The sequence below is a fragment of the Bombina bombina genome, chromosome 10 (assembly GCF_027579735.1).
Source record: "Bombina bombina isolate aBomBom1 chromosome 10, aBomBom1.pri, whole genome shotgun sequence".
Lineage (NCBI taxonomy): Eukaryota > Metazoa > Chordata > Amphibia > Anura > Bombinatoridae > Bombina > Bombina bombina.
Window position 1 is genome coordinate 22,989,533 of NC_069508.1, and position 25,743 is coordinate 23,015,275.

General features: G+C 39.7%; 1 protein-coding gene across 2 annotated transcripts in view; it reads left to right on the forward strand.

Annotated features, from left to right (window-relative positions):
- Positions 1–212: 212 nt before the first annotated feature.
- Positions 213–25,743, forward strand: part of COLGALT2 (collagen beta(1-O)galactosyltransferase 2) — a 137,954-nt gene continuing 112,423 nt past the window's right edge. The window contains exon 1 of one of the 2 annotated variants that reach the window (XM_053693855.1): positions 213–475. In XM_053693855.1, the coding sequence (XP_053549830.1) occupies positions 243–475 (233 nt within the window). In that variant the 5' untranslated portion in view covers positions 213–242. Of the gene's footprint in view, positions 476–14,588; positions 14,692–25,743 lie in introns of those variants that run through there. The other variant, XM_053693856.1, reaches the window with a different exon arrangement.

Sequence of the window (25,743 nt, forward strand, 5' to 3'; positions counted from 1 at the left end):
GCACCAATTTGGTGAAAGATGAAAAAAACATATTGTACCAATGCACTTGTGAATGCGGCTCATTATTAGTCACTGCTAGTCTCTAATTTTGCTTGTGCAACTTGGCTTGTTCCTATTGAATCTTTAAGCCCCCTTCTGTGAAACTCTCCTGCTCTCAAATTACATCTCCATCCCCCATCCAGACTAGCTGGGTCCCTGCAGTGCTCAGAGAGCAGTATGCTCATCCCTAGGCTGGGTGCAACATGGCTGCAGTCGCTGGGTTTTCTACCTCTTTACTGATTTTGCATTTGTATTTTTGGGGGATTTGTGTAAAAGCAGATGAACTAAACAGTGATGAAGAAATTCTCCCTGAATCCTCCATACAAAAGCCCAGTGTTCTCGTTGCCATCATTGCAAGGAATTCCGCACACACTCTGCCTTATTTCCTGGACTGCATTGATAAACTGGATTATCCAAAGAGCAGGATTGCTATATGGTGAGAAACATACCTCTGTCTCCTTAAATGCACCCACAAATCTGCTCCTCTGTTTTAAAGCTACCTCTGCTTAGTTATGGTATATTTTATAATGGTTTGGGGTAAACCAAGATGTGATTACAAACATTTAAAGAGTGAATTTATGTTGTAAGTGCAATTTGTATATATTTCAGTTGCAGTGTTTTTATTTTGTGTGCTGTTAGGTTGTCTATTAACATTATACAAACACAAATATAAAATAAGCAGTCGTTTTAAAACAACATTGTAACATATGAGACAACAGGACAGTATTTATTACCAATAAACCGTATTCTGAATTACAGGTAGTGGAGTTAAAGACCTGTGGCTGATTTACGTAGACATCTGACAATATTTAACATAGAAACATAGATTCTGACAGCAGATAGGAACCAGAGGGCCCATCTAGTGTGTCCATAAGTGAAGTGTAACCTTCATTAAAGGGACACTAAACCCAAATTGAAGTCGAGATGATATGGACAATACAGACATTTAGACTATATAGAATATATATAAAGCTATCCTGAGGATTAAAGGGACACTGAACCCAATTTTTGTCTTTCATGATTCAGATAGAGAAGCAATTTTAAGCAGCTTTCTAATTTACTCCTATTATCAATTTTCTTCGTTCTCTTGCTATCTTCATTTGAAAAAGCAGGAATAAAAGCTTTGGAGCCGGCCCATTTTAGGTTGAGAACCTGGGTTGCGCTTGCTGATTGGATGGCTAAATGCAGGCACCAATCAGCAAGCCCTATCCGGGGTACTGAACAAAAAATAGGCCGGCTCCAAAGCTTTCATTCCTGCCTTTTCAAATAAAGATAGCAAGAGAACAAAGAAAATTGATAATAGGAGTAAATTAGAAAGCTGCTTAAAATTGCTTCTCTATCTGAATCATGAAAGACAAAAATTGGGTTCAGTGTCCCTTTAATCCTCAGGATAGCTTTATATATATTCTATATAGTCTAAATGTCTGTATTGTCCATATCATCTCGACTTCTAAATCTGTACTACTTCAAATCATGACCTCTTGTTGTGGTATTCCTCGTTCTTTTTTTATTATTATTAAATATTGTGACTTTTATGTAAAACGAGAATCTCTTCTAGCTTTCATTTGAAACTTATTTGCCATAGGTACTGGGTTTTTATATTTTAAATTTGGATCCTTTTCTTAATGGTAAAAAAAAAAAGCTACAAAATTAAACTTTCATGGTTGAGAAAGAGAATGCAATTTTAAGAGACTGTTCAATTTACTCTTATCAGATTTGCTTTCTTCTCTTGCTATACTTTGGAAAAAAAGCATACCTAGGTAGGCTCAGAAGCAGCAATGCACAGTAGAGCAATGCTGCTCCATAGCTGACTTTAACTATGTGTTTAACTTTTTTTGTTTAACACAGTTATATGCAAGCAACAGTGCAATCATAAAATAGTCTTTTTGCATGTTTAAGTCCCTTTAAACATAACTTAATTATCTTGGTATCCTTTGTTGAAAAGCATACTATGGTAGGCTCAGGATCAGTAATGCACTATTGGGAGCTAGCTGCTGATTGGTGGCTGCACATATATGCCTCTTGTTAATGGCTCACCAGGTGTATTCAGCTTGGTGCTAGTAGTTTATTGCTGGTCTGGGGCTCACTTCAACTATGTGTTTAACCCATTTGTGGAGGTTAAACACAGTTATATTGCAATAATAAAATGCTCTAATACATTTTTCTTTGACATGTTTTTACACGTTTGTCCCTTTTAAACATGACAGTCTTTCTGCTGTTAATAATAAAACAAACGTTCCCTGCTCCAAAGAAACCAAAATGCTCAGATCTGTTGCAGAAACTTGGCAAATCCATATCTATTTGTGAAGATAGGTGGGAAGGTGTTAAACGTAAACAATACGTGAGCCACAACTATCCTACTGAAGTGGTTATTATTAAACTATCCAAATACAAAAGGCAAATGTTCTACAGTATTTTTTTTTACTAATGTTTTGGTTAACCCATTGGTTACCAAAGAGCACCATTTCTACCCTTACATATCTTAGAATGTTACACTTTGTCATTGTTTGACTTGACAGATCTATTAATACTTTAACAAAACCTAACTGACAATTGATTTGAGCCTTCAGAGAATTTACCAAAAGCAAACCGAATATCTTGTACAGTGCACAGATACAGGGATATCATTATGGGAAGGTTTATCCAGACAGGCACATCAACACTATGTGATTCTATTAACCAGGGTCTAACCCTATATTGTGAGACATCCCCTATATCTTACAGATACATCAATTCTTAAACAGCCATTATAGTAAAAAAAAACATGCCCTAATCTGTTAGACCATGTCATTTTAAGACAATTGATCTTAGATTACTGTGTGCTTTGCCCTTAAAGGGGTTAAACACACAATAGAAATACTGCTCAGAACTTGCAGAGCACTGCATGTCCTGCACAAAAAGCACCAGTGATCCAATCAGAAGTGCTTGCAGCATAACTCAGATGTGGAAGTAGCGCTGCTGATTGGATCAGAGGGGAAGTCTTCTTGGGACCAGCAGTGCTTGCTGCATAACTCAGATATGGAAGTAGCGCTGCTGATTGGATCAGAGGGGAAGTCTTCTTGGGACCAGCAGTGCTTGCTGCATAACTCAGATATGGAAGTAGCGCTGCTGATTGGATCAGAGGGGTTGTCTTCTTGGGACCAGCAGTGCTTGCAGCGTAACTCAGATGTGGAAGTAGCGCTGCTGATTGGATCAGAGGGGAAGTCTTCTTGGGACCAGCAGTGCTTGCTGCATAACTCAGATATGGAAGTAGCGCTGCTGATTGGATCAGAGGGGAAGTCTTTTTGGGACCAGCAGTGCTTGCTGCATAACTCAGATATGGAAGTAGCGCTGCTGATTGGATCAGAGGGGAAGTCTTCTTGGGACCAGCAGTGCTTGCTGCATAACTCAGATATGGAAGTAGCGCTGCTGATTGGATCAGAGGGGTTGTCTTCTTGGGACCAGCAGTGCTTGCAGTGTAACTCAGATATGGAAGTAGCGCTGCTGATTGGATCAGAGGGGTTGTCTTCTTGGGACCAGCAATGCTCTGCAAGTCCTGAGCAGTATTTCTATTGTGTGTGTTTAACACTTTTGCTCGGGTTAAACACACAGTAGTCTAGAGTCGAAAGCCTTAAAATGACCTGCTCTAACAGATAAGAACATGTCATTTTATTGACCCTTTAAATAATATCAGTTGGTGTTAGCCTGACCTGGACATGTTCCTGAATCACTGCATTTATAACCAACATATTTGTAAGAATATTATGGCTTTTTCCCATATATCAACACACACCTTTCTATATGTTGCTCTGCTGCCCAGTAGCATCACCACATGCACGGGCTGCAGGACTGCACAATGGAACATTTCAGTAAAAATGGGAACAGACTATCTTCTCTACTACATGTTTTTTTCACCATGGTGTTAATACTTCTTACAGTAACTGAACAGAACAGTAAAACCCTGTTAGTTAGTGTCCTATCCATAAGAACCTTAAATGCTTAATCATTGTGACTGTTCATTTGCAGAAACCTCAAATGGTTCAACATATATTCTCAATCAAAAACAGGGATTAAAGGGACACTGAACCCAAATTTTTTCTTTCGTGATTCAGATAGAGCATGCAACTTTCTAATTTACTCCTATTACCAATTTTTCTTCGTTCTCTTGCTATCTTTATTTGAAAAAGAAGGCCTCTAATCTAAGGAGCCAGACAATTTTTGTTTCAGACCCTGGACAGCACTTGTTTATTGGTGGGTGATTGTATCCATCAATAAGCAAGAACAACATAGGTTGTTCACCAAAAATGGGCCAGCATCTAAGCTTACATTCTTGCTTTTCAAATAAAGAAACCAAGAGAATGAAGAAAATTTGATAATAGGAGTAAGTTAGAAAGTTGCTTAAAATTGCATGCTCTATCTGAATCACAAAAGAAAAAAATTGGGTTGTGTCCCTTTAATAGAGATTGAATTAAAAATATTCCTATTCCAACCTACATACAAACATCAGCTAAGCTGCTAGGATTTTCCGTTGCTGTATATATGTTGCAGGTAAAGTAAGAAATTGGGTAATCCTAGCATTACCCGGGTAAACCTGGCATTACTCAAGTGGCTGTGGGTAAAGCTTGATGTAACATGATAAATTGTCTCAGAGTGCATCGAGTCACTGTAACACATGTTCACTATCTTTTTTGCCTTCGCCTGGGGGGTTCAAGGGGGTGAATACCCCCTTGTAAACCTCATTCCCCAAGGTTCACTTGGGGCGAATGCCGTGGATCGTCAGGGCACTTTTCTTGAACCCCCAGGCTGAGGTAAAAAAAATTGTGTTGATGGGGGAATTGCATTACATCGGGCTTTACCCACAGGCGCTTGGGTAATGTCAGGTTTACCCAGATTTCTGACTTTACACATAACCTATATAATAAATATACTTGTTTTGTTCTTGTAAACTACCACATTTATAAACCTGGTCATATCTGATAATGTTTGTAAAGGGCTGGATGATCAGCTGGTGTGGGGTATCTTTTGTGCTCTACAAACTATATTATTTGTAATAAAATAATTTTTGTATTCACTCTGAATTCTATGTTTTATGATTGCAGTTTAAATCAGGAGTTGTCTAATCTATTTTTAAAATGTAGGCGCCAGTGAGAATATATCAGAGCCAGACAGTTTTAGGAGCAGTCAGTGAGGTTTGTATATAGATACATGAAGAATAAGTTAGGAGACAGGTGTACAAATCTAGGAGCCAGTAGCTCACTGACTCCTGAGTTTGTTGAGCCCTGTTTTAAAGTGACATGGTTAAGTTAAAGGGATATGAGCACCAAAGGAAATGCACTAATGTATTAGAGTAGTTTATAATGCGCTGTTACTTACAAATAACTATGTAGTTCATCCCTGTTAAAGTCAGGTTCAGAACAGCCATGTACTACTGGGAGCTAGCTGAGCACATCTGGAGAACCAATGATAAGAGGCGTATATGTGTAGGCCGCCACTAGAAATTTTGGGGCCCCTGACTCAACCATTGATCAGGCCCCCCCCCCCCACCTTTGACATTTGCAATTTTTGACCAAGTGACTAAAACGTATATGCACTTTATTTTTAATTGTCTATTTAAACTTGAAAATGTTGTAAAGGTAGTAACATACAAACACACACACAGACACACTCATACACTGAAACACACAAACACACTCACACATAAGGATTCACATATAGACACTCCAGCAGACACGCAAAGAAACACACTCAGACACCCAAACAGACACTTAGCACTTGTTTACATTGACCTGACAAGTAATGAGGTAAACTACAGTTTTGTAAAAAAAAAAAAAAGGAGATTTAGAAAACAAAATATGTAGTTCTGATTATATTTTTGTAAAGGAAGATGACAACTAAATTATGACAACAGCATGCAGTGGTTGAAAGGAAGGGCCCTGAACTGCCTAAACAATAATTTAAAGGTTAAATGGTGGATTGGTTACTTCTGGAAAGGTCTTGTTAGTCTCAAAGTCTGTAGAAAGATGTGAATAATTAGTAGTAAGATCAAAATGTCCTAAAAAGCAACAGACAATGGACACACACACACAAACTCAAACTTGCAAATACACCCAAGGAAACACCAACAGAGACAGCCTCAGAATACACACAAAGACATACACGCAGAGACACCCACAGAAAACACACAAAGACATACACACACAGAGAGACAACCACATAAAAAACACAGAAAGACATACATACACACACACACTCTCACTGAGACATCCACAGAAAACACACAAAGACATACACACACCCTCACAGAGACACCCACATAAAACACACACCCTCACAGAGACATCAACAGAAAACACAGACATACATACATACACACCCTCACAGAGACATCCACAGAAAACACACACATACACACCCACCCTCACAGAGGCATCCAGAGAAAATACACAAAGACAAACATACACACCCACCCTCAGAGAGAGACCCATAGATAAAAAAATACATACACACTCAGAGACACAAACCAAAGCACAAAGACATAAACACAGACACCCACAGAAACACTCACAGGATGAAACCTTTATGCACCTTGCATCCCCTAAATAAACAGTGTGTGACATGCATGATAATAAATTTTTTAGAAATTAAGAGATCACTTTTTAAAGAATCATATTTGTAAATGTGCAAACAAAAATAATTCTGTGAATTCAAAATTGTACATTAATGAGCTGGGTAGATGGCTAGATGAAGAAAAGTACCTTTAAAAGGTTGACATATGCTTGTTTGTTTGTTTGTTTGTTTTTTTCCCCATTTTCCCCAACCAAGAGCACCACTTCAAATATAGTGTACAAATTGTCCCAGCTGTCAGCTGTACTTATGGATTTTGAAAATGCTGTACTCTATATGGTCTTGGTGGGACCATAAGCTGTGGTACTCATACCATTAGATCTGGTTATATGCAGGATTTAGGCTTGTTGTTATGCATTTCAAAATTAAGTCAGCTGTAGTGTAAACTGAACAGTTTTTAAAACACTGAGCAATCTTAGTCTGAGAGTATAAAATTTTATGCAGATGTAAAAATCTTAGATAAAATTCCTCCTTGCATCTGGAAAGTCCTTGCATAAAGGGGCAGTAAACTGGAATGTAATATATTATATATATATATATATATATATATATGTATATATAAATAAAAAAATAAATAAATAAAATGCATATCTGCCAAAAGGGCATCTACCATTTGTGTATTGAGGAGGAAACATGTCTGCATGTTTTTAAATATAGAATTTCTACAGCATTGTCAAAATAATCATAAATACACTGCTGCTAAAAAAATATGTGTTTTTATGGACCCCTAGCCCCACCAAACAACTACTACCACACTGAAGTTACAATCCAAAATTGCACAAATAAAGAAAAACATTTGCTAAGTAAGTCCTACCTCCTCTGCAAATTAAAGTGATCTGCCGTCTGACTCAGGCACACACTGTACAAAGTGCCAAGTCTGTCTCACACTGCGCATAGTGGTTTAGTGCACACTAAGAAATCCTCTCAAATGCTAATACTTTACTCCTTACAATAACATTCCCCATGCTCAATTAGCACTCTGCTGTAGTACCCACTGGTGGCTGCCCAAATTTAAAAAAAAAAAAAAAAAAAAAAAAAATTTTTTTTTGTTCTTGCCTCATGGGGCCCCCCTGGCTCATTGGGCCCCTGACAGGAGTCACCCCTGTCACCCCCTGATGGCGGCCCTGTAGCCACTAACAAGCAGCTGTCTCTCAGTAATGTATAGCTGCTCCTGACCATACCTAGGTATGCTTTTCAACAAGGGATACCAAAACAGCAATGCAAATTTGATAAGAGATGTAAATTAAATTGTAAAGGCTATTTAAATTATGCTCCTGAATCATGAAAATGTCATTTTGACTTGCACATAGTTTTCGCACTATAACATTGTTACAGAGCAATCATGAAATGAAAATTGGGTTTCATGATCCTTTAAAGGACAATTAAAGAGATATGAAATCTAAAAATGCTCTGTCATCATGCAGATGGGGCTTACAGTTTTAAACCACAGTCCAATTTACTTTTATCAAATTTGCTTCATTCTCATGTTGTGACAGTCCTCACCCAATCACAAACTGGCATGCATATAGTGTGCACTCTTGTACTGTCAGCCTGACCATTTATCCTTTGGCTATAATTGCTTGCTTTCTTTTGCCCGCAGCAACATATAGTATTACAGCCTCTCCTTTTTTTTTTCACTCTTGTACATGCTCAGAAGGTTTTGTAATGCTCTATCTGAATCAAGTCTACTGATCTCATTAGATGATAGTGGTATGTGTGGGCAAACAGCAGGGGGTTGTGTTACTAAAGGGACAGGGAACCCAAATTGTTTCATGATTCAGATAGAGCAAGGGACACTCAAGTCAAAATTAAACTTTCATGAGTCAGAGCAGCAACTTAAAAAAAAATCTTTGCAATTTACTTCCATTCACAAAATATGCAGTGTTTTAATATTTACACTTTTTGAATCACCAGCTCCTACTGAGCATGTGCAAGATTTCACAGAATATACATATACAGTATCTCACAAAAGTGAGTACACCCCTCACATTTTTGTAACATGTTCCACTCAGAACAGGCCTCGCCATGGTCGACCAAAGAAGTTGAGTGCACGTGCTCAGTGTCATATCCAGAGTTTGTCTTTGAGAAATAGAGATATGAGGGCTGCAAGCATTGCTGCAGAGGTTGATGAGGTGGGGGGTCAGCCTGTCAGTGTTCAGACCATATGCCGCACAAAACAGTTTGCTGAAGACAAGCAGACTAAGGACATGGGTTACTGAAACCATGTCCTGTGGTCTGATGAGACCAAGATAAACTTATTTGGTTCTGATGGTGTCAAGCGTGTGTGGCGGCAACCAAGTGAGGAGTACAAAGACAAGTGTGTCTTGCCTACAGTCAAGCATGGTGGCAGGAGTGTCATGCCTGGGCCTGCATGAGTGCTGTCGGCACTGGAGAGCTACAGTTCATTGAGGGAACCATGAATGCCAACATGTACTGTGACATACTGAAGCAGAGCATGGTCCCTTTATTTCGGAGGCTGGGCCGCAAGGCAGTATTCCAACATGTTAATGACCCCAAACACACCTCCAAGACGACCACTGCCTTGCTAAAGAAGCTGAGGTTAAAGGTGATGGACTGGCCAAGCATGTCTCCTAAACCCTATTGAGCATCTGTGGGGCATCCTCAAACGTAAGGTGGGGAAGCGCTCTTTGATGTTGTCATGGAGGAGTGGAAGAGTACTCCAATGGGCATGGAGTTCACCAGAGCTTCACAGGTTGCCAAGAGGGTTAAGGCAGTGCTGCAAAATAATGGTGACCACACAAAATATTCACACTTTGGGCCCAATTTGGACATTTCCACTTAGGGGTGTACTCACTTTTGTTGCCAACGTTTTAGACATTAATGGCTGTGTGCTGAGTTATTTTGAGGGGACAGCAAACACACCTTCAAGACGACCACTACCTTGCTAAAGAAGCTGAGGGTAAAGGTGATGGACTGGCCAAGCATGTCTCCAGACCTAAACCCTATTGAGCATCTGTGGGGCATCCTTAAACGGAAGGTGGGGGGAACGCAAGGTCTCTAACATCCACCAGCTTCGTGAGGTCATCATGGAGGAGTGGAAGAGGACTCCAGTGTCAACCTGTGAAGCTCTGGTGAACTCCATGCCCAAGAAGGTTAAGGCAGTGCCGGAAAATAATGGTGGCCACACAAAATATTGACACTTTGGACCCAATTTGGGCATTTCCACTTAGGGGTGTACTCACTTTTGTTGCCAACAGTTTAGACATTAATGGCTGTGTGTTGAGTTATTTTGAGGGGACACCAAATTTACACTGTTATACAGGCTGTACACTCACTACTTTACATTGTAGCAAAGTATCATTTCTTCAGTGTTGTCACATGAAACGATATAATAAATTATTTACAAAAATGTAAGCGGTGTACTCTTGTGGGATACTATATATGCATTTGTTGAAAAGCATACCTAGGTGGGCTCATAATCTAGTCATTGGTTGCTAGACATGTATCCCTCGTGTTATTGGCTCACACAGTACATTCAGCTAGCTCTCAGTAATGCATTGCTGCTGCTTCAGCAAAGGATACAAAGAGAATGAATCAAATGAGATTATAGAAGTAAATTAAAAGTTGTATAAAATTGTATTCTCTATTTGAATCATGAAAGAAGAATTTTGGATTTTATGTCCCTTAAAGGGACAGTCTTCAATAGAATTGTTATTGTTTTAAAAGATAGATTATCCCTTTATTAACCATTCCCCAGTTTTGCACAACCAACACAGTTATATTAATATACTTTTCACCTCTGTGATTACCTTGTATCTAAGCATCTTCTGACAGCCCCTGATCACAAAACTTTTTATTTATTATCGACTTGCATTTAGTATTGTGTTGTGCTAAATCTTAAATAACTCCACGGGTGTGAGCACAATGTTGTCTATATGGCCCACATAAACTAGCAGTCTCCTGTTGTCTGTAGTGGCTTAGAAACAGGTAAACATTTAGAGGTTTAAATGTTATAAAGTATATTAATATAACAATGTTGGTTGTGCAAAGCTGGGGAATGGGGAAGGCGTTATCTATCTTTTTATACAATAACAATTTTTGTGTAGACTGTCCCTTTAACCTAGAGAAGCACAACTGATTGCTGTGGGTGTTGGTATATAAGGAACCTATTGTTTGTAGTGTAGACTGTCCCTTTAACCTAGAGAAGAACAACTGATTGGTGTGTGTGTTGGTATACAAGGAACCTATTGTTTGTAGTGTAGACTGTCCCTTTAACCTAGAGAAGCACAACTGATTGCTGTGGGTGTTGGTATGTAAGGAACCTGTTGTTTGTAGTGTAAACTGTCCCTTTAACCTAGAGAAGCACAACTGATTGCTGTGGGTGTTGGTATATAAGGAACCTATTGTTTGTAGTGTAGACTGTCCCTTTAACCTAGAGAAGCACAACTGATTGCTGTGGGTGTTGGTATATAAGGAACCTATTATTTGTAGTTTAGACTGTCCCTTTAACCTAGAGAAGCACAACTGATTGCTGTGGGTGTTGGTATATAAGGAACCTATTGTTTGTAGTGTAGACTGTCCCTTTAACCTAGAGAAGAACAACTGATTGGTGTGTGTGTTGGTATATAAGGAACCTATTGTTTGTAGTGTAGACTGTCCCTTTAACCTAGAGAAGCACAGCTGATTGCTGTGGGTGTTGGTATATAAGGAACCTATTGTTTGTAGTGTAGACTGTCCCTTTAACGTAGAGAAGCACAACTGATTGCTGTGGGTGTTGGTATATAAGGGTGTTGGTATATAAGGAACCTATTGTTTGTAGTGTAGACTGTCCCTTTAACCTAGAGAAGCACAACTGATTGCTGTGAGTGTTGGTATATAAGGAACCTATTGTTTGTAGTGTAGACTGTCCCTTTAACCTAGAGAAGCACAGCTGATTGCTGTGGGTGTTGGTATATAAGGAACCTATTGTTTGTAGTGTAGACTGTCCCTTTAACCTAGAGAAGCACAGCTGATTGCTGTGGGTGTTGGTATATAAGGAACCTATTGTTTGTAGTGTAAACTGTCCCTTTAACCTAGAGAAGCACAACTGATTGCTGTGGGTGTTGGTATATAAGGAACCTATTGTTTGTAGTGTAGACTGTCCCTTTAACCTAGAGAAGCACAACTGATTGCTGTGGGTGTTGGTATATAAGGATCCTATTGTTTGTAGTGTAGACTGTCCCTTTAACCTAGAGAAGCACAGCTGATTGCTGTGGGTGTTGGTATATAAGGAACCTATTGTTTGTAGTGTAGAGTCTGTAGACTGTCCCTTTAACCTAGAGAAGCACAACTGATTTCTGTGAGTGTTGGTATATAAGGAACCTATTGTTTGTAGTGTAGACTGTCCCTTTAACCTAGAGAAGCACAACTGATTGCTGTGGGTGTTGGTATATAAGGAACCTATTGTTTGTAGTGTAAACTGTCCCTTTAACCTAGAGAAGCACAACTGATTGCTGTGGGTGTTGGTATATAAGGAACCTATTGTTTGTAGTGTAAACTGTCCCTTTAACCTAGAGAAGCACAACTGATTTCTGTGAGTGTTGGTATATAAGGAACCTATTGTTTGTAGTGTAGAGTGTCCCTTTAACCTAGAGAAGCACAACTGATTGCTGTGGGTGTTGGTATATAAGGAACCTATTGTTTGTAGTGATTGTGAGGCTCATTTGCATATTGTTATAAAGGGGTTATCTATCTTTTTAAACAGTGACAATGTGTAAGTAGACTGTCCTTTGAATGTTTAAAGGGATACAAAACCCCAATTATTCCTTTCATGATTTAGAAAGAGCATGCGGTTGTAAACAACTTTCCATCTTCGTTCTATTATTTCATTTGCTTCATACTCTTGGCTTACTTTATTCAATTGATGTCTTTTTAAATGAGCTTTTTTTAGCAGAAATATTTTGGGAAATGCTTAAAAAATTATTTTAATTTCAAATTGTACATTGTAAAAATGGCTTTAATGTCCTGTTGTATTTTGTCTGCTTTGTGTATCTGTATTGTCATCTATTAGGGTCATTGTGCACCACTGCTCATGTACCCAACTGAATTTGCGGAGGAAGACACAATAGTCTTTATCTGCACAATACCTTTAGTGTTGATGACTGCTATGTGTCCTCCTGGGAGGGAGCATTCATAGCAGCATCTAAAAAGCTCCAAAACAGCGTAGCGCAGGGGTGTGAAATGGCTCAGTAAAGTGAAATTGAACACTAAATACACTGCATGCAACTCCCTCTAATAATGGGGGGCTGCTGTCATTATGGGACCCAGGTTACACTGCAGGTATATGAAGGAGAGTTACTGCACATGTGCAAACAGGTCAGTATCGGAATGCAGAGTACACTAGATTTTAACATGGCGGCACCCATGACTAGTGGGATGCAGAGATTAACCTCAGTACTGTGCCTATAAATGTATTTAGTGTTTGTCCCTTCTTGAGGGCTAGATCACTGGGATCTATAGTATTGTCGGTTCTTTAACAATGGTTTTACTTTAGGTATTACCAGAGGCTGTAGTCTACACGGGGCATAAAATGTTATAGTATGCTGGAGAAGGGGTTACAGCCCCAGCATAATATGAACAAGCTGCTACATTTTTTGACAAAGAGATTGGCCCCATGTGCCAATCTCTCTTCTCACTCCAGCTCCATAGAATATGCATAGGGTATAACTAACAAGCAATCACTACCTGTGCATGTGCAGTGGCGCTTGCATGCATTGTCTTTTTTGTAACCCAGTGTGAATTGCATCATCAACTTGCTATTGGCTACCATGTTGCTTCTTGTAGTGGAAACGTTACATGTTCTTATTTGTTAGAACATGTAATTATTGTATGGCTAACCCAGGAACTCTATAAGTTTAGCCCCTGCAAAGAACTGAGAACTGATGGTCTGGTGCAGGAAACAGCCAGTGAGCCAATCACCAGCAGCAGTCACACATTGCTGCCAATCACCAGCAGCAGTCACAAAACGCTGCCAATCCCCAGCAGTCACACAACACTGCCAATCACCAGCAGCAGTCACACCACGCTGCCAATCACCAGCAGCAGTCGCACAACGCTGCCAATCACCAGCAGCAGTCGCACAACGCTGCCAATCACCAGCAGCAGTCGCACAACGCTGCCAATCACCAGCAGCAGTCGCACAACGCTGCCAATCACCAGCAGCAGTCGCACAACGCTGCCAATCACCAGCAGCAGTCGCACAATGCTGCCAATCCCCAGCAGTCACACAACACTGCCAAGCACAACACTGCCAATCCCCAGCAGTCACACAACACTGCCAAGCACAACACTGCCAATCCCCAGCAGCAGTCGCACAACACTGCCAATTCCCAGCGTTGGCCAACTTGGGGGCTGCAATGCTTATATCTTCCAAGCCAGACTTAATCTGTGTATTCAGCCCATCTGCATAGGTTAAACACACAGAGTTCCACTGTGAGTAGTGCAGACATTGCACGCTCTAAAGAGAGTGTACCATTTTTGCACTACAATGTATGTTGAATTAGTCTACATTAGACATTGTCAGGACCTAATGTCTGAGACTGCAGCACCTGATGATAGAACTATCACTGTGAGCAGAATATTCCCTTCTTCTACAGATACCATTGGTTTACACCACTTTACAGACACTCACTGGGAGAGCAGCCTCGGAAATATACAGATCCACTGGGAAACATAATCCAGCAAAACAGACCTTTCCTACATTTTCCTACAGTGCAGCTGTTTAAATGTCATAATATTCTTCAAGTCAAGATTCTAAATTCCATAATATTTCAAATAAATGACATCAGCCAAACAGATGAGTTAAAAAACAGATACAATGTCTCAAATAGCTATATTTGTAATAAATGCGTATGGAATGCCAGCCCTATCTGCTAGCGCTTATGTGTGAGAAGACGAGGGACATTCTCACACAGGCGCTGAACCCTCGAGTTTTCTTTAACACGTTACAAATCTTTGACATTACACTACACTAGAGCAAATCCGCGTCTCTGCAACACCTATACTGCAGCCTCCAATGGATTATAAACATAAGATACCTCTCCAAGTAAGGTAAATGATTGTGAGCGACAACTTCCGTGTGATAAAAGTTAAAATCTTTAATCAAACCAGGTTTTTGCTACGCGTTTCTAGACCAATGGTCTTTTCCTCAGGCATAAAAACAAGGAGTTACCTCTGTGAAAGAAATGCAAATATAGATTTCAGGATTTCTTCCAAACCAGATCTACTGGAGGAATTTCACATCAATGCAAAACTATTTTGTGTTTTTGATTTAATGTCATGGATACTGCATAAGAACATCAAATGCTACTTTATAAATGGGTTATTGGTTCTTAACTTTCTTTTTGTAATATAATTAATATATTAATAATTGCTTTCTTTTGTATTCCAAAAAGTAGCTACCTTATTAAAGAGTTTAAAAAATAAAGCATAAGTCAATTTAAATTGAAAGCAATCACTACTTATACTAAGCTTAGAATAGATGTATTTAGTTAACATATATATTTTTTTATTATTTATATTTCATTGAGGTTAAATATGCAGTACAACCAATAAGTATTAGATAAAAGCATTACATACACAGAATATTCTCAACAGCAATAATATTACATCTGTTGCAAAACTAACATGAAAGACTCTTGTATGCATCTGCCGTGGCATGTGCATGGTAATGGAATCACCAGGAAATTCTGTCACAACAAAACCTAACCTCTTGAATTTATATAGGGGAATAGAGGAGGAAAATCTTAATGAAGAACTAGTTGATGACGTGCTGTCGTATTAAGATAGTTCACGACCCTCTGACCTTTATCAGGAATAGTATGTGTTTGGGAGGGAGAGCATATAAGGGTATAGGTAGGGGTAACAACTAAGGGAGCCATACATCGGGAAAGAAGGAAGAGAGGGGGGAAAAAAGGGGGGGGGGGAGATAGAAATCTTCTCATAGGTTCAGAATAGTGTCACTCTTCAGTCCATCACAGTGTCAAAAGCCCCAGGATATTAGTCCTATCTCTTAGCTCCAATTACTATTACTGGTTCTGAATCCAATCCGTCCAGATCTCCCAGTAGCTATCCATGCACTCTAGTGAGCTATTCACAAACTTTTCCATTTTGGCTAAGAAGTGTACCACCTCACATACATCTGTCAACGAATGTGGTTCGGTTTCCTTCCAAGCCCTTGCAATACATAGCTTGGTCGCAGAGATTATAAATATTAGCAATTGTTTAGAATGCTCAGGTAGCCCATCATCAAAAACATGAAAGATAGTGCATTAGGGAGTCAACGTCACATATATGTTTATAGAATTCAGTAGTGTCTCAACATCTTTCCATAGACTTATCAGTTTTGGGCATGTCCACCATATATGAGAATCCGAGCCCTCCCCTCCGCACTGTTGCCAGCACAGCAGGGAGGACCCCTCAAACATCCTGGGTAGTGTAGTAGGCACCCTATACCATCCCAGTAGTAGTTTGATAAATCCTTCAAATATCGTCACACAATGTATCGTCTTTTTTGTGAGAGTCACCGCCTAGCTAATTTCCAGTTCTGTTATCTTTAATTTTAGTTCTCTACACCAAGTTTTGAACTGTCACGGGAGACCTTGAGAGTGATCTTTTAGAAGAGCCCCATAATAGAATGTGAGGGGCTTTTAGGTCCCCAAACCCCCCCTGCCATCTCTCCTCCCATTTAGAGTGTTGTCTAATGCTTTGTTTGGAAAATTCCCATGATTTCGTCAAACTTAGTATTTTATAGCATTCGAAACGGAACCATAACGGAGGATCACAGAGGGAGTTAATGACCTGCGGGACAGACATCAATCTTTTGTTAAAATATAAGTGTTCGGCTAATGTGATTTGTTTTTCCGCCCAAAACTCTATGCATGTTGGGTAGGTCCCACATCAAACCTCTCAGTTGGTGGATTAGGGATGGGTGTGGGGCCATCTCTGAATGTTGTCGGAGACCATGCCTTAGTTAACATATATTTAATGTAAAATGTAAGCAGCTTGGCAAGCCCTGATTTAAAGGATCTTATTTAAAGGGACACTGAACCCAATTTTTTTCTTTCGTGATTCAGATAGAGCTGCAATTTTAAGCAACTTTCTAATTTACTCTTATCAAATTTTCTTCATTCTCTGTGTATCTTTATTTGAAAAGCAAGAATGTAAGCTTAGCAGCCGGCCCATTTTTGGTGAACAACCTGGGTTGATCTTGCTGATTGGTGGATAAATTCACCCACCATTAAACATGTGCTGTCTAGGGTCTGAACCAAACATTGTCTGGCTCCTTAGCTTGATGCCTTTTTCAAATAAAGATAGCAAGAGAACAAAGAAAAATTGATAATAGGAGTAAATTGGAAAGTTGCTTAAAATTGCCTGCTCTGTCTGAATCACAAAAGAAAAAAAATTTCGGTTCAGTGTCCCTTTATCTTTAACTGTGTGTATATTGTGCATTTGAAAGAGCAGCAATAATATCTATTAAAAAATGTTTGATTGAAAAAAAAGGTTTTCTTTCATGATTTAGGTAGAACAATTTTAAACAACTTTCCAGTTTACTTCGTTTATCAAATTTTCTTCATTCTCTTGGTATCATTTGTTGAAGTAGCAGCTGAACATATGGGTGAGCCAATGACAATCGGTGTGTGTATGTATGTATGTATGTATGTATGTGTGTATATATATATATATATATATATATATATATATATATATATATATATATATATATATATATATATATATATATATATGCAGCCACCAACCAGCAGCTAGAACCTAGATTCTTTGCTGCTCCTGAGCTTTCCATTCAGCAAAGGATAACAAGAGAAGGAAGCAAATTAAATAATAAAAGTAAATTGGAACGTTGTTTAAAATTGTATGCTCTGTCTAAATCATGAATGTCTAATTATGACTTTACTGTCCCTTTAAGTTAAAAAGGGCTTTTCAACTAGCAGGAAATGCATGTTTGTGCACAACTGATATTACTGCACACATGCAAACTAGCATCATTCTTCAGTACAGAAAGTCTATAAAAATCAGATTTTAAAATTCCTTATAGATGCAGGAAAAAATTAGACCACACTGAAAATATGTGATATATTTATTTGATATAAGTACTAAGCTGTTTTATTGGTCCTTTACCCAATATCTTGTATTTGTGTGGACTCTTAATTCCAAGATAATGTGATAGAGTCATGGTTTATACTAACTGAATTGTTCTCCTTCTCATTGTAAGGGACATTATTGTGCAATAAAAAATACTGCAATGTGAGCAGATTAAACACATAGTTAAAGGGACAGTCGACACCAGAATTGTTCTTGTTTTAAAAGATAGATAATCCCTTAATTACCCATTCCCCAGTTTTGCATAACTAACACAGTTATATAAATACACTTTTTACCTCTGTGATTACTTTGTATCTAAGCCTCTGCAGACTGCCCCCTTATTTCAGTTCTTTTGACAGACTTGCATTTTAGCCAATCAGTGCTCACTCCTCTGTAAATTTATGTGCATGAGCTAAATGTTATCTATATAAAACACATGAACTAACGACCTCTAGTTGTGAAAAACTGTCAAAATGCATTTAGATTAGAGGCGGCCTTCAAGGTCTAAGAAATTAGCCTTTGAACCTCCTAGGTTTAGCTTTCAACTAAGAATACCAAGAGTACAAAGCAAAATTGGTGATAAAAGTAAATTGGAAAGTTGTTTAAAATTACATGCCCTATCTGAATCATGAAAGTTTTTTTTGGACTTGACTGTTCCTTTAAAGATTGCTCAGTAGCAACAATGAACAGTGTGCACAGGACTAGGCTGGTGATTGGTGATCACTTGTGCATGTCACTCTTTATTGGCACACGGGCCATTTCCTGCTGAAGAGCTGCAATGTTTTGTAGCCATTGTGTATGACTTTAGCTATGTGTTTAACCTAAACCTTTTCATATGCAGTGAAGGGGGTAGGGTCTGCTCTTCTTCTGTTTTTTGAGCCCCTTTCACTGGGTGTCTCAGCCTAACCTCATTAACAGTGCTAAACTGGGAGCTTCTAAGTAAGTTTTTAAACAGTTTTATACTGGATTTTTAGATCACTATCTGTGCATGTTCTTCTTTATAGTAGTGTCTATTACATGCAGTTATGTGCACATTGGTGTATACTGTCCCTTTAATGTGCATTTAAATCATTGTCCCTTAGGTAAATGAATTGTCACACATTTTTCTATTCTATTGTAAGCTGACAGCATTACTCTGTGGCGCATGGATAGGGGTGAAATGTGACAAAAACACTTTGCAGTTGTTATCCATCCCAAACGCCCACCTGGTTTTTGGAACAGAAATGTAACAGTATGTTGTTTGCTATAGACAAGAAGCTTTTGTCGGATTTTACACCCCACATGCACTAGGCATCTGTGAGTCAGCAATACAAGTACACTGTGGGTTGCCTCCCAAATACAGTGAGAAGGTCGGCTCAGAGTCGTTCATCTCATAAAAACAACCATAAGATATCAACAATGGATATAGGTTTGCAAATCTGCATATTCATTAGTGCACTGGAACACAATCTGTCACATACAGTAGCAAGAGAGGGACATATGTGTCAGATACAGTAGCAAGAGAGGGTCATATGTGTCAGATACAGTAGCCAGAGAGGGACATATGTGTCAGATACAGTAGCAAGAGAGGGACATATGTGTCAGATACAGTAGCAAGAGAGGGCCATATGTGTCAGATACAGTAGCAAGAGAGGGACATATGTGTCAGATACAGTAGCCAGAGAGGGACATATGTGTCAGATACAGTAGCAAGAGAGGGTCATATGTGTCAGATACAGTAGCAAGAGAGGGACAGATGTGTCATACAGTAGCAAGAGAGGGACATATGTGTCAGATACAGTAGCCAGAGAGGGACATATGTGTCAGATACAGTAGCCAGAGAGGGACATATGTGTCAGATACAGTAGCAAGAGAGGGTCATATGTGTCAGATACAGTAGCAAGAGAGGGACAGATGTGTCAGATACAGTAGCAAGAGAGGGTCATATGTGTCAGATACAGTAGCAAGAGAGGGACATATGTGTCAGATACAGTAGCAAGAGAGGGACATATGTGTCAGATACAGTAGCAAGAGAGGGTCATATGTGTCAGATACAGTAGCAAGAGAGGGACATATGTGTCAGATACAGTAGCAAGAGAGGGACATATGTGTCAGATACAGTAGCAAGAGAGGGACATATGTGTCATACAGTAGCAAGAGAGGGACATATGTGTCAGATACAGTAGCAAGAGAGGGACATATGTGTCAGATACAGTAGCAAGAGAGGGACATATGTATCAGATACAGTAGCAAGAGAGGGACATATGTGTCATACAGTAGCAAGAGAGGGACATATGTGTCAGATACAGTAGCAAGAGAGGGACATATGTGTCAGATACAGTAGCAAGAGAGGGACATATGTATCAGATACAGTAGCAAGAGAGGGACATATGTGTCGGATACAGTAGCAAGAGAGGGACATATGTATCAGATACAGTAGCAAGAGAGGGACATATGTGTCATACAGTAGCAAGAGAGGGACATATGTGTCAGATACAGTAGCAAGAGAGGGACATATGTATCAGATACAGTAGCAAGAGAGGGACATATGTGTCAGATACAGTAGCAAGAGAGGGACATATGTGTCATACAGTAGCAAGAGAGGGACATATGTGTCAGATACAGTAGCAAGAGAGGGACATATGTGTCAGATACAGTAACAAGAGAGGGTCATATGTGTCAGATACAGTAGCAAGAGAGGGTCATATGTGTCAGATACAGTAGCAAGAGAGGGTCATATGTGTCAGATACAGTAGCAAGAGAGGGACATATGTGTCAGATACAGTAGCAAGAGAGGGACATATGTGTTAGATACAGTAGCCAGAGAGGGACATATGTGTCAGATACAGTAGCCAGAGAGGGACATATGTGTCAGATACAGTAGCAAGAGAGGGTCATATGTGTCAGATACAGTAGCAAGAGAGGGACATATGTGTCAGATACAGTAGCAAGAGAGGGACATATGTGTCAGATACAGTAGCCAGATAGGGACATATGTGTTAGATACAGTAGCAAGAGAGGGACATATGTGTCAGATACAGTAGCAAGAGAGGGTCATATGTGTCAGATACAGTAGCAAGAGAGGGACATATGTGTCATACAGTAGCAAGAGAGGGACATATGTGTCAGATACAGTAGCAAGAGAGGGACATATGTGTCAGATACAGTAGCAAGAGAGGGACATATGTGTCAGATACAGTAACAAGAGAGGGTCATATGTGTCAGATACAGTAGCAAGAGAGGGTCATATGTGTCAGATACAGTAACAAGAGAGGGTCATATGTGTCAGATACAGTAGCAAGAGAGGGTCATATGTGTCAGATACAGTAACAAGAGAGGGTCATATGTGTCAGATACAGTAGCAAGAGAGGGTCATATGTGTCAGATACAGTAGCAAGAGAGGGTCATATGTGTCAGATACAGTAGCAAGAGAGGGACATATGTGTCAGATACAGTAGCAAGAGAGGGACATATGTGTCAGATACAGTAGCAAGAGAGGGACATATGTGTTAGATACAGTAGCCAGAGAGGGACATATGTGTCAGATACAGTAGCAAGAGAGGGACATATGTGTCAGATACAGTAGCAAGAGAGGGTCATATGTGTCAGATACAGTAGCAAGAGAGGGACATATGTGTCAGATACAGTAGCAAGAGAGGGACATATGTGTCAGATACAGTAGCAAGAGAGGGACATATGTGTCAGATACAGTAGCCAGAGAGGGACATATGTGTTAGATACAGTAGCCAGAGAGGGACATATGTGTCAGATACAGTAGCAAGAGAGGGACATATGTGTCAGATACAGTAGCAAGAGAGGGACATATGTGTCAGATACAGTAGCAAGAGAGGGACATATGTGTCAGATACAGTAGCAAGAGAGGGTCATATGTGTAGTTTTTTTATTTCTTTGCATATAAATGAGATAATTTATTATCAGAGCGTTGACAATCAGCCTCTGGGAGAAACCGTGCACAAACATTCATTTCCTGATCATTTCAATACAGTTTAAAAAGCTTTAACTGAAACTTTTGTTAATAAAGTTCATGTGTATTTGTACTTTCCCATCCCAGATGGTCACCATGTGTATAAGGTATTTATAAGGTGTGCGAGCAATGCATGCAGCTGCCCCCCCCCCTGCACAAGCAATTGCTGCAAACTGGATTATAGAGTAGACAGGAGACAGTGTAATTACAACTCATTTCTGTTGTGTTGCTATAGATAATATATCAGCCAAGTCTTAATGTGTTTAAACCACGTTAAAGGGACACTACGATAAAGAAAAATATGCACAGATACTGATCTAAAAATCCAGTATAAAACCTGTTAAAAACTTACTTAGAAGCTCTCACTTTAGCACTGTTGATGATGTTAGGATGGGACACCCAGTGAAAGGGGCTGGGAAAGCAGGAAGAGCAGACACTTCCCCTTACCCTGCATATGAAACGACAGATAACATAAACAGGAGCTGAAGGAGTCTGTAAACGCACATACACATCTGGCACTGTGGGGCTTGGTTAGGAGTCTGTAAACACACATACACATCTGGCACTGTGGGGCTTGGTTAGGAGTCTTTAAACGCACATACACATCTGGCACTGTGGGGCTTGGTTAGGAGTCTGTAAACACACGTACACATCTGGCACTGTGGGGCTTGGTTAGGAGTCTTTAAACGCACGTACACATCTGGCACTGTGGGGCTTGGTTAGGAGTCTGTAAACTCACGTACACATCTGGCACTGTGGGGCTTGGTTAGGAGTCTTTAAACGCACGTACACATCTGGCACTGTGGGGCTTGGTTAGGAGTCTGTAAATGCACGTACACATCTGGCACTGTGGGGCTTGGTTAGGAGTCTGTAAACTCACGTACACATCTGGCACTGTGGGGCTTGGTTAGGAGTCTGTAAACACACGTACACATCTGGCACTGTGGGGCTTGGTTAGGAGTCTTTAAACGCACGTACACATCTGGCACTGTGGGGCTTGGTTAGGAGTCTGTAAACTCACGTACACATCTGGCACTGTGGGGCTTGGTTAGGAGTCTGTAAACGCACGTACACATCTGGCACTGTGGGGCTTGGTTAGGAGTCTGTAAACGCACGTACACATCTGGCACCGTGGGGCTTGGTTAGGAGTCTTTAAACGCACGTACACATCTGGCACTGTGGGGCTTGGTTAGGAGTCTTTAAACGCACGTACACATCTGGCACTGTGGGGCTTGGTTAGGAGTCTTTAAACGCACGTACACATCTGGCACTGTGGGGCTTGGTTAGGAGTCTGTAAACTCACGTACACATCTGGCACTGTGGGGCTTGGTTAGGAGTCTGTAAACGCACGTACACATCTGGCACTGTGGGGCTTGGTTAGGAGTCTGTAAACACACGTACACATCTGGCACTGTGGGGCTTGGTTAGGAGTCTTTAAACGCATGTACACATCTGGCACTGTGGGGCTTGATTAGGAGTCTGTAAACTCACGTACACATCTGGCACTGTGGGGCTTGGTTAGGAGTCTGTAAACGCACGTACACATCTGGCACTGTGGGGCTTGGTTAGGAGTCTGAAAATCAGCACAATGTTATTAAAAAAATAAGCAAAACTATACATTGTTACAAAACACTCCCAGATGGGCTGTATAAATCATATATCATCTACAAAACTAATAAACTGCTAAGAACAATCTAGTGTACAATGTCCCTTTTGTCACTTAGTTTCAATGGTCAAACTCCACCCGCTATTTGCTTTATTTGGAGGGGCCAGTCCGGGCTTTAGTCCACAGACAACAAAGCTAGCCACTGCCATAAAGTTAGTATAAAGTACTCTGGTTTGCAGTTATTCTCAGTTAAAGCCAATTAGTAAAAATATGTAGCAGAGGTAGTCTTGAAGAGTGAGCAGGTGCTTTTCATGTTCTGAGAAGTAGAAATTTCTCAATTTTCAGAGCTGAATTACATAAAAAGGGGCAAAATAAATAATGAAAATATATTGCAAAGTTGTTTCATATGCATTACTTAAAGGGACACTGAACCCAAATGTTTTCTTTTGTGATTCAGATAGAGCATGCAATTTTAAACAACTTTGTAATTTACTCCTATTATAAATTTTTCTTCATTCTCTTGCTATCTTTATTTAAAAAGAAGGCATCTAAGCTTTTTTTTTGTTTTGTTTTAGTACTCTGGACAGCACTTTTTTATTGGTGGATGAATTTATCCACCAATCAGCAAGAACAACCCAGGTTGTTCACCAAAAATGGGCCAGCATCTAAACTTACATTCTTGCATTTCAAATAAAGATACCAAGAGAATGAAGAAAATTTGAAATAGTAAATTAGAAAGTTGATTAAAATGTCATGCTCTATCTGAATCATGAAAAAAAAATTGGGTTCAGTGTCCCTTTAACAATTTATTTTCTGTCCCTTTAAATACAGCAGTAGTTCAAATAAAAGTCTCCTTTATACATTTACAGTTAATGGAGTTCTGTACAATAAGGGATACTTTTGTTTGCTGTATGTACTGGATTAACTACATTTAGCCACCAATCAGCAAGCACTAACCAGGTGCTGAACCAAAAATGGTCTGGCTCCTAAGCTTACATTCCTGCTTTTCAAATAAAGATAGAAAGAGAACGAAGAAAAATGGATAATAGAATTAAATTAGAAAGATGCTTAAAATTGCTGCTCTATCTGAATCATTAAAGAAAAAAAATGGGATTCATATCCCTTTAAACATTTATTTTGTATGCAGAGATTTTGCAATGATGTATATACAATGGCCCCTATTTAAAAAAGTCTGGCGGACCTGATCCGACATTGCGGATCAGGTCCGCCAGACCTCTCTTAATACAGCGAGCAATACGCTCTCCGTATTCAGCATTGCACCAGCAGCTCACAAGAGCTGGTGGTGCAACGCCGCCCCCTGCAGACTCGCGGCCAATAGGCCACCAGCAGGGGGTGTCAATCAACCCGATCGTACTCGGGTTGATTTCCGGCGATGTCTGTCTGCCTGCTCAGAGCAGGCGGACAGGTTATGGAGCAGCGGTCTTTGTGACCTCTGCTTCATAACTGCTGTTTCTGGTGAGCCTGCAGGCTCGCCAGAAACACGGGGCATCAAGCTCCGTTCGGAGGTTGATAGATAGGCCCCAATGTGTTTTTACGTAAAACAGTCAAAATGGAAATATGTATGAGTGAATTTTAATTTTGGATAACAGGATTTGCCCTAATTGTGCAAGACTTTTGTATTGGCAAAATAATGCCTCTAGTAACTCTATTACTGATTCTACTTATGCCCTGTGCAACCTCATTTAGATACTGCGTGTGCTCAAAGAGTCAGTGACGGTGTGCATCATGTCAGTTATACAAACCACCAATAACTCTGATTGCACATACAACATATGTACATATGCTGTTGAAAGCTTTTAATAATCCGCATATATTGCAAAAACCCTTCTATTCAACATCGAAATTTTATCAAGTACATTTGATTTTTGTTTATTATGTTCCTTTAAATGCACATTAAAGGGAAGTAAACCTATCTCATTCCATATTATCTCATCTTTCCTCCATACATTTGAATTGTTTTGGAAGTTATATTTCTGCCAATCAGATGCTGTATCACCTTCCTAATAGACTGTAATGGGAGCAAAGTAACACTAGGTATCTCTTCAGCACAGAATATCATGGGAACGAAGCAAATTCATTTTTTGGTGGGGGATTTTATCCCTTTGAGAATTGACGTGAGCAGAATTGTGCATTCTGGCATTCACCACAAGTACAGCAGTTTAGTTGAAGAACTTATGGATAAAGTGTCCTATTTGAACATTCTATTTCAGCACCAAGGGAAGAGCACCTCTTCAGCAATAAGGGCTCTCACTTATAAATACAGCATCATACTCTGAGTATCACTTTATTCTGCCATAACACACTTCAATATCCTTCTCGTAATACAATGAGAAGAGATCCCAAATGCTTGCTGTGCGCACATACTACAGTGTGATCCCAAATACTTGCTGTACGCACATACTACAGTAAG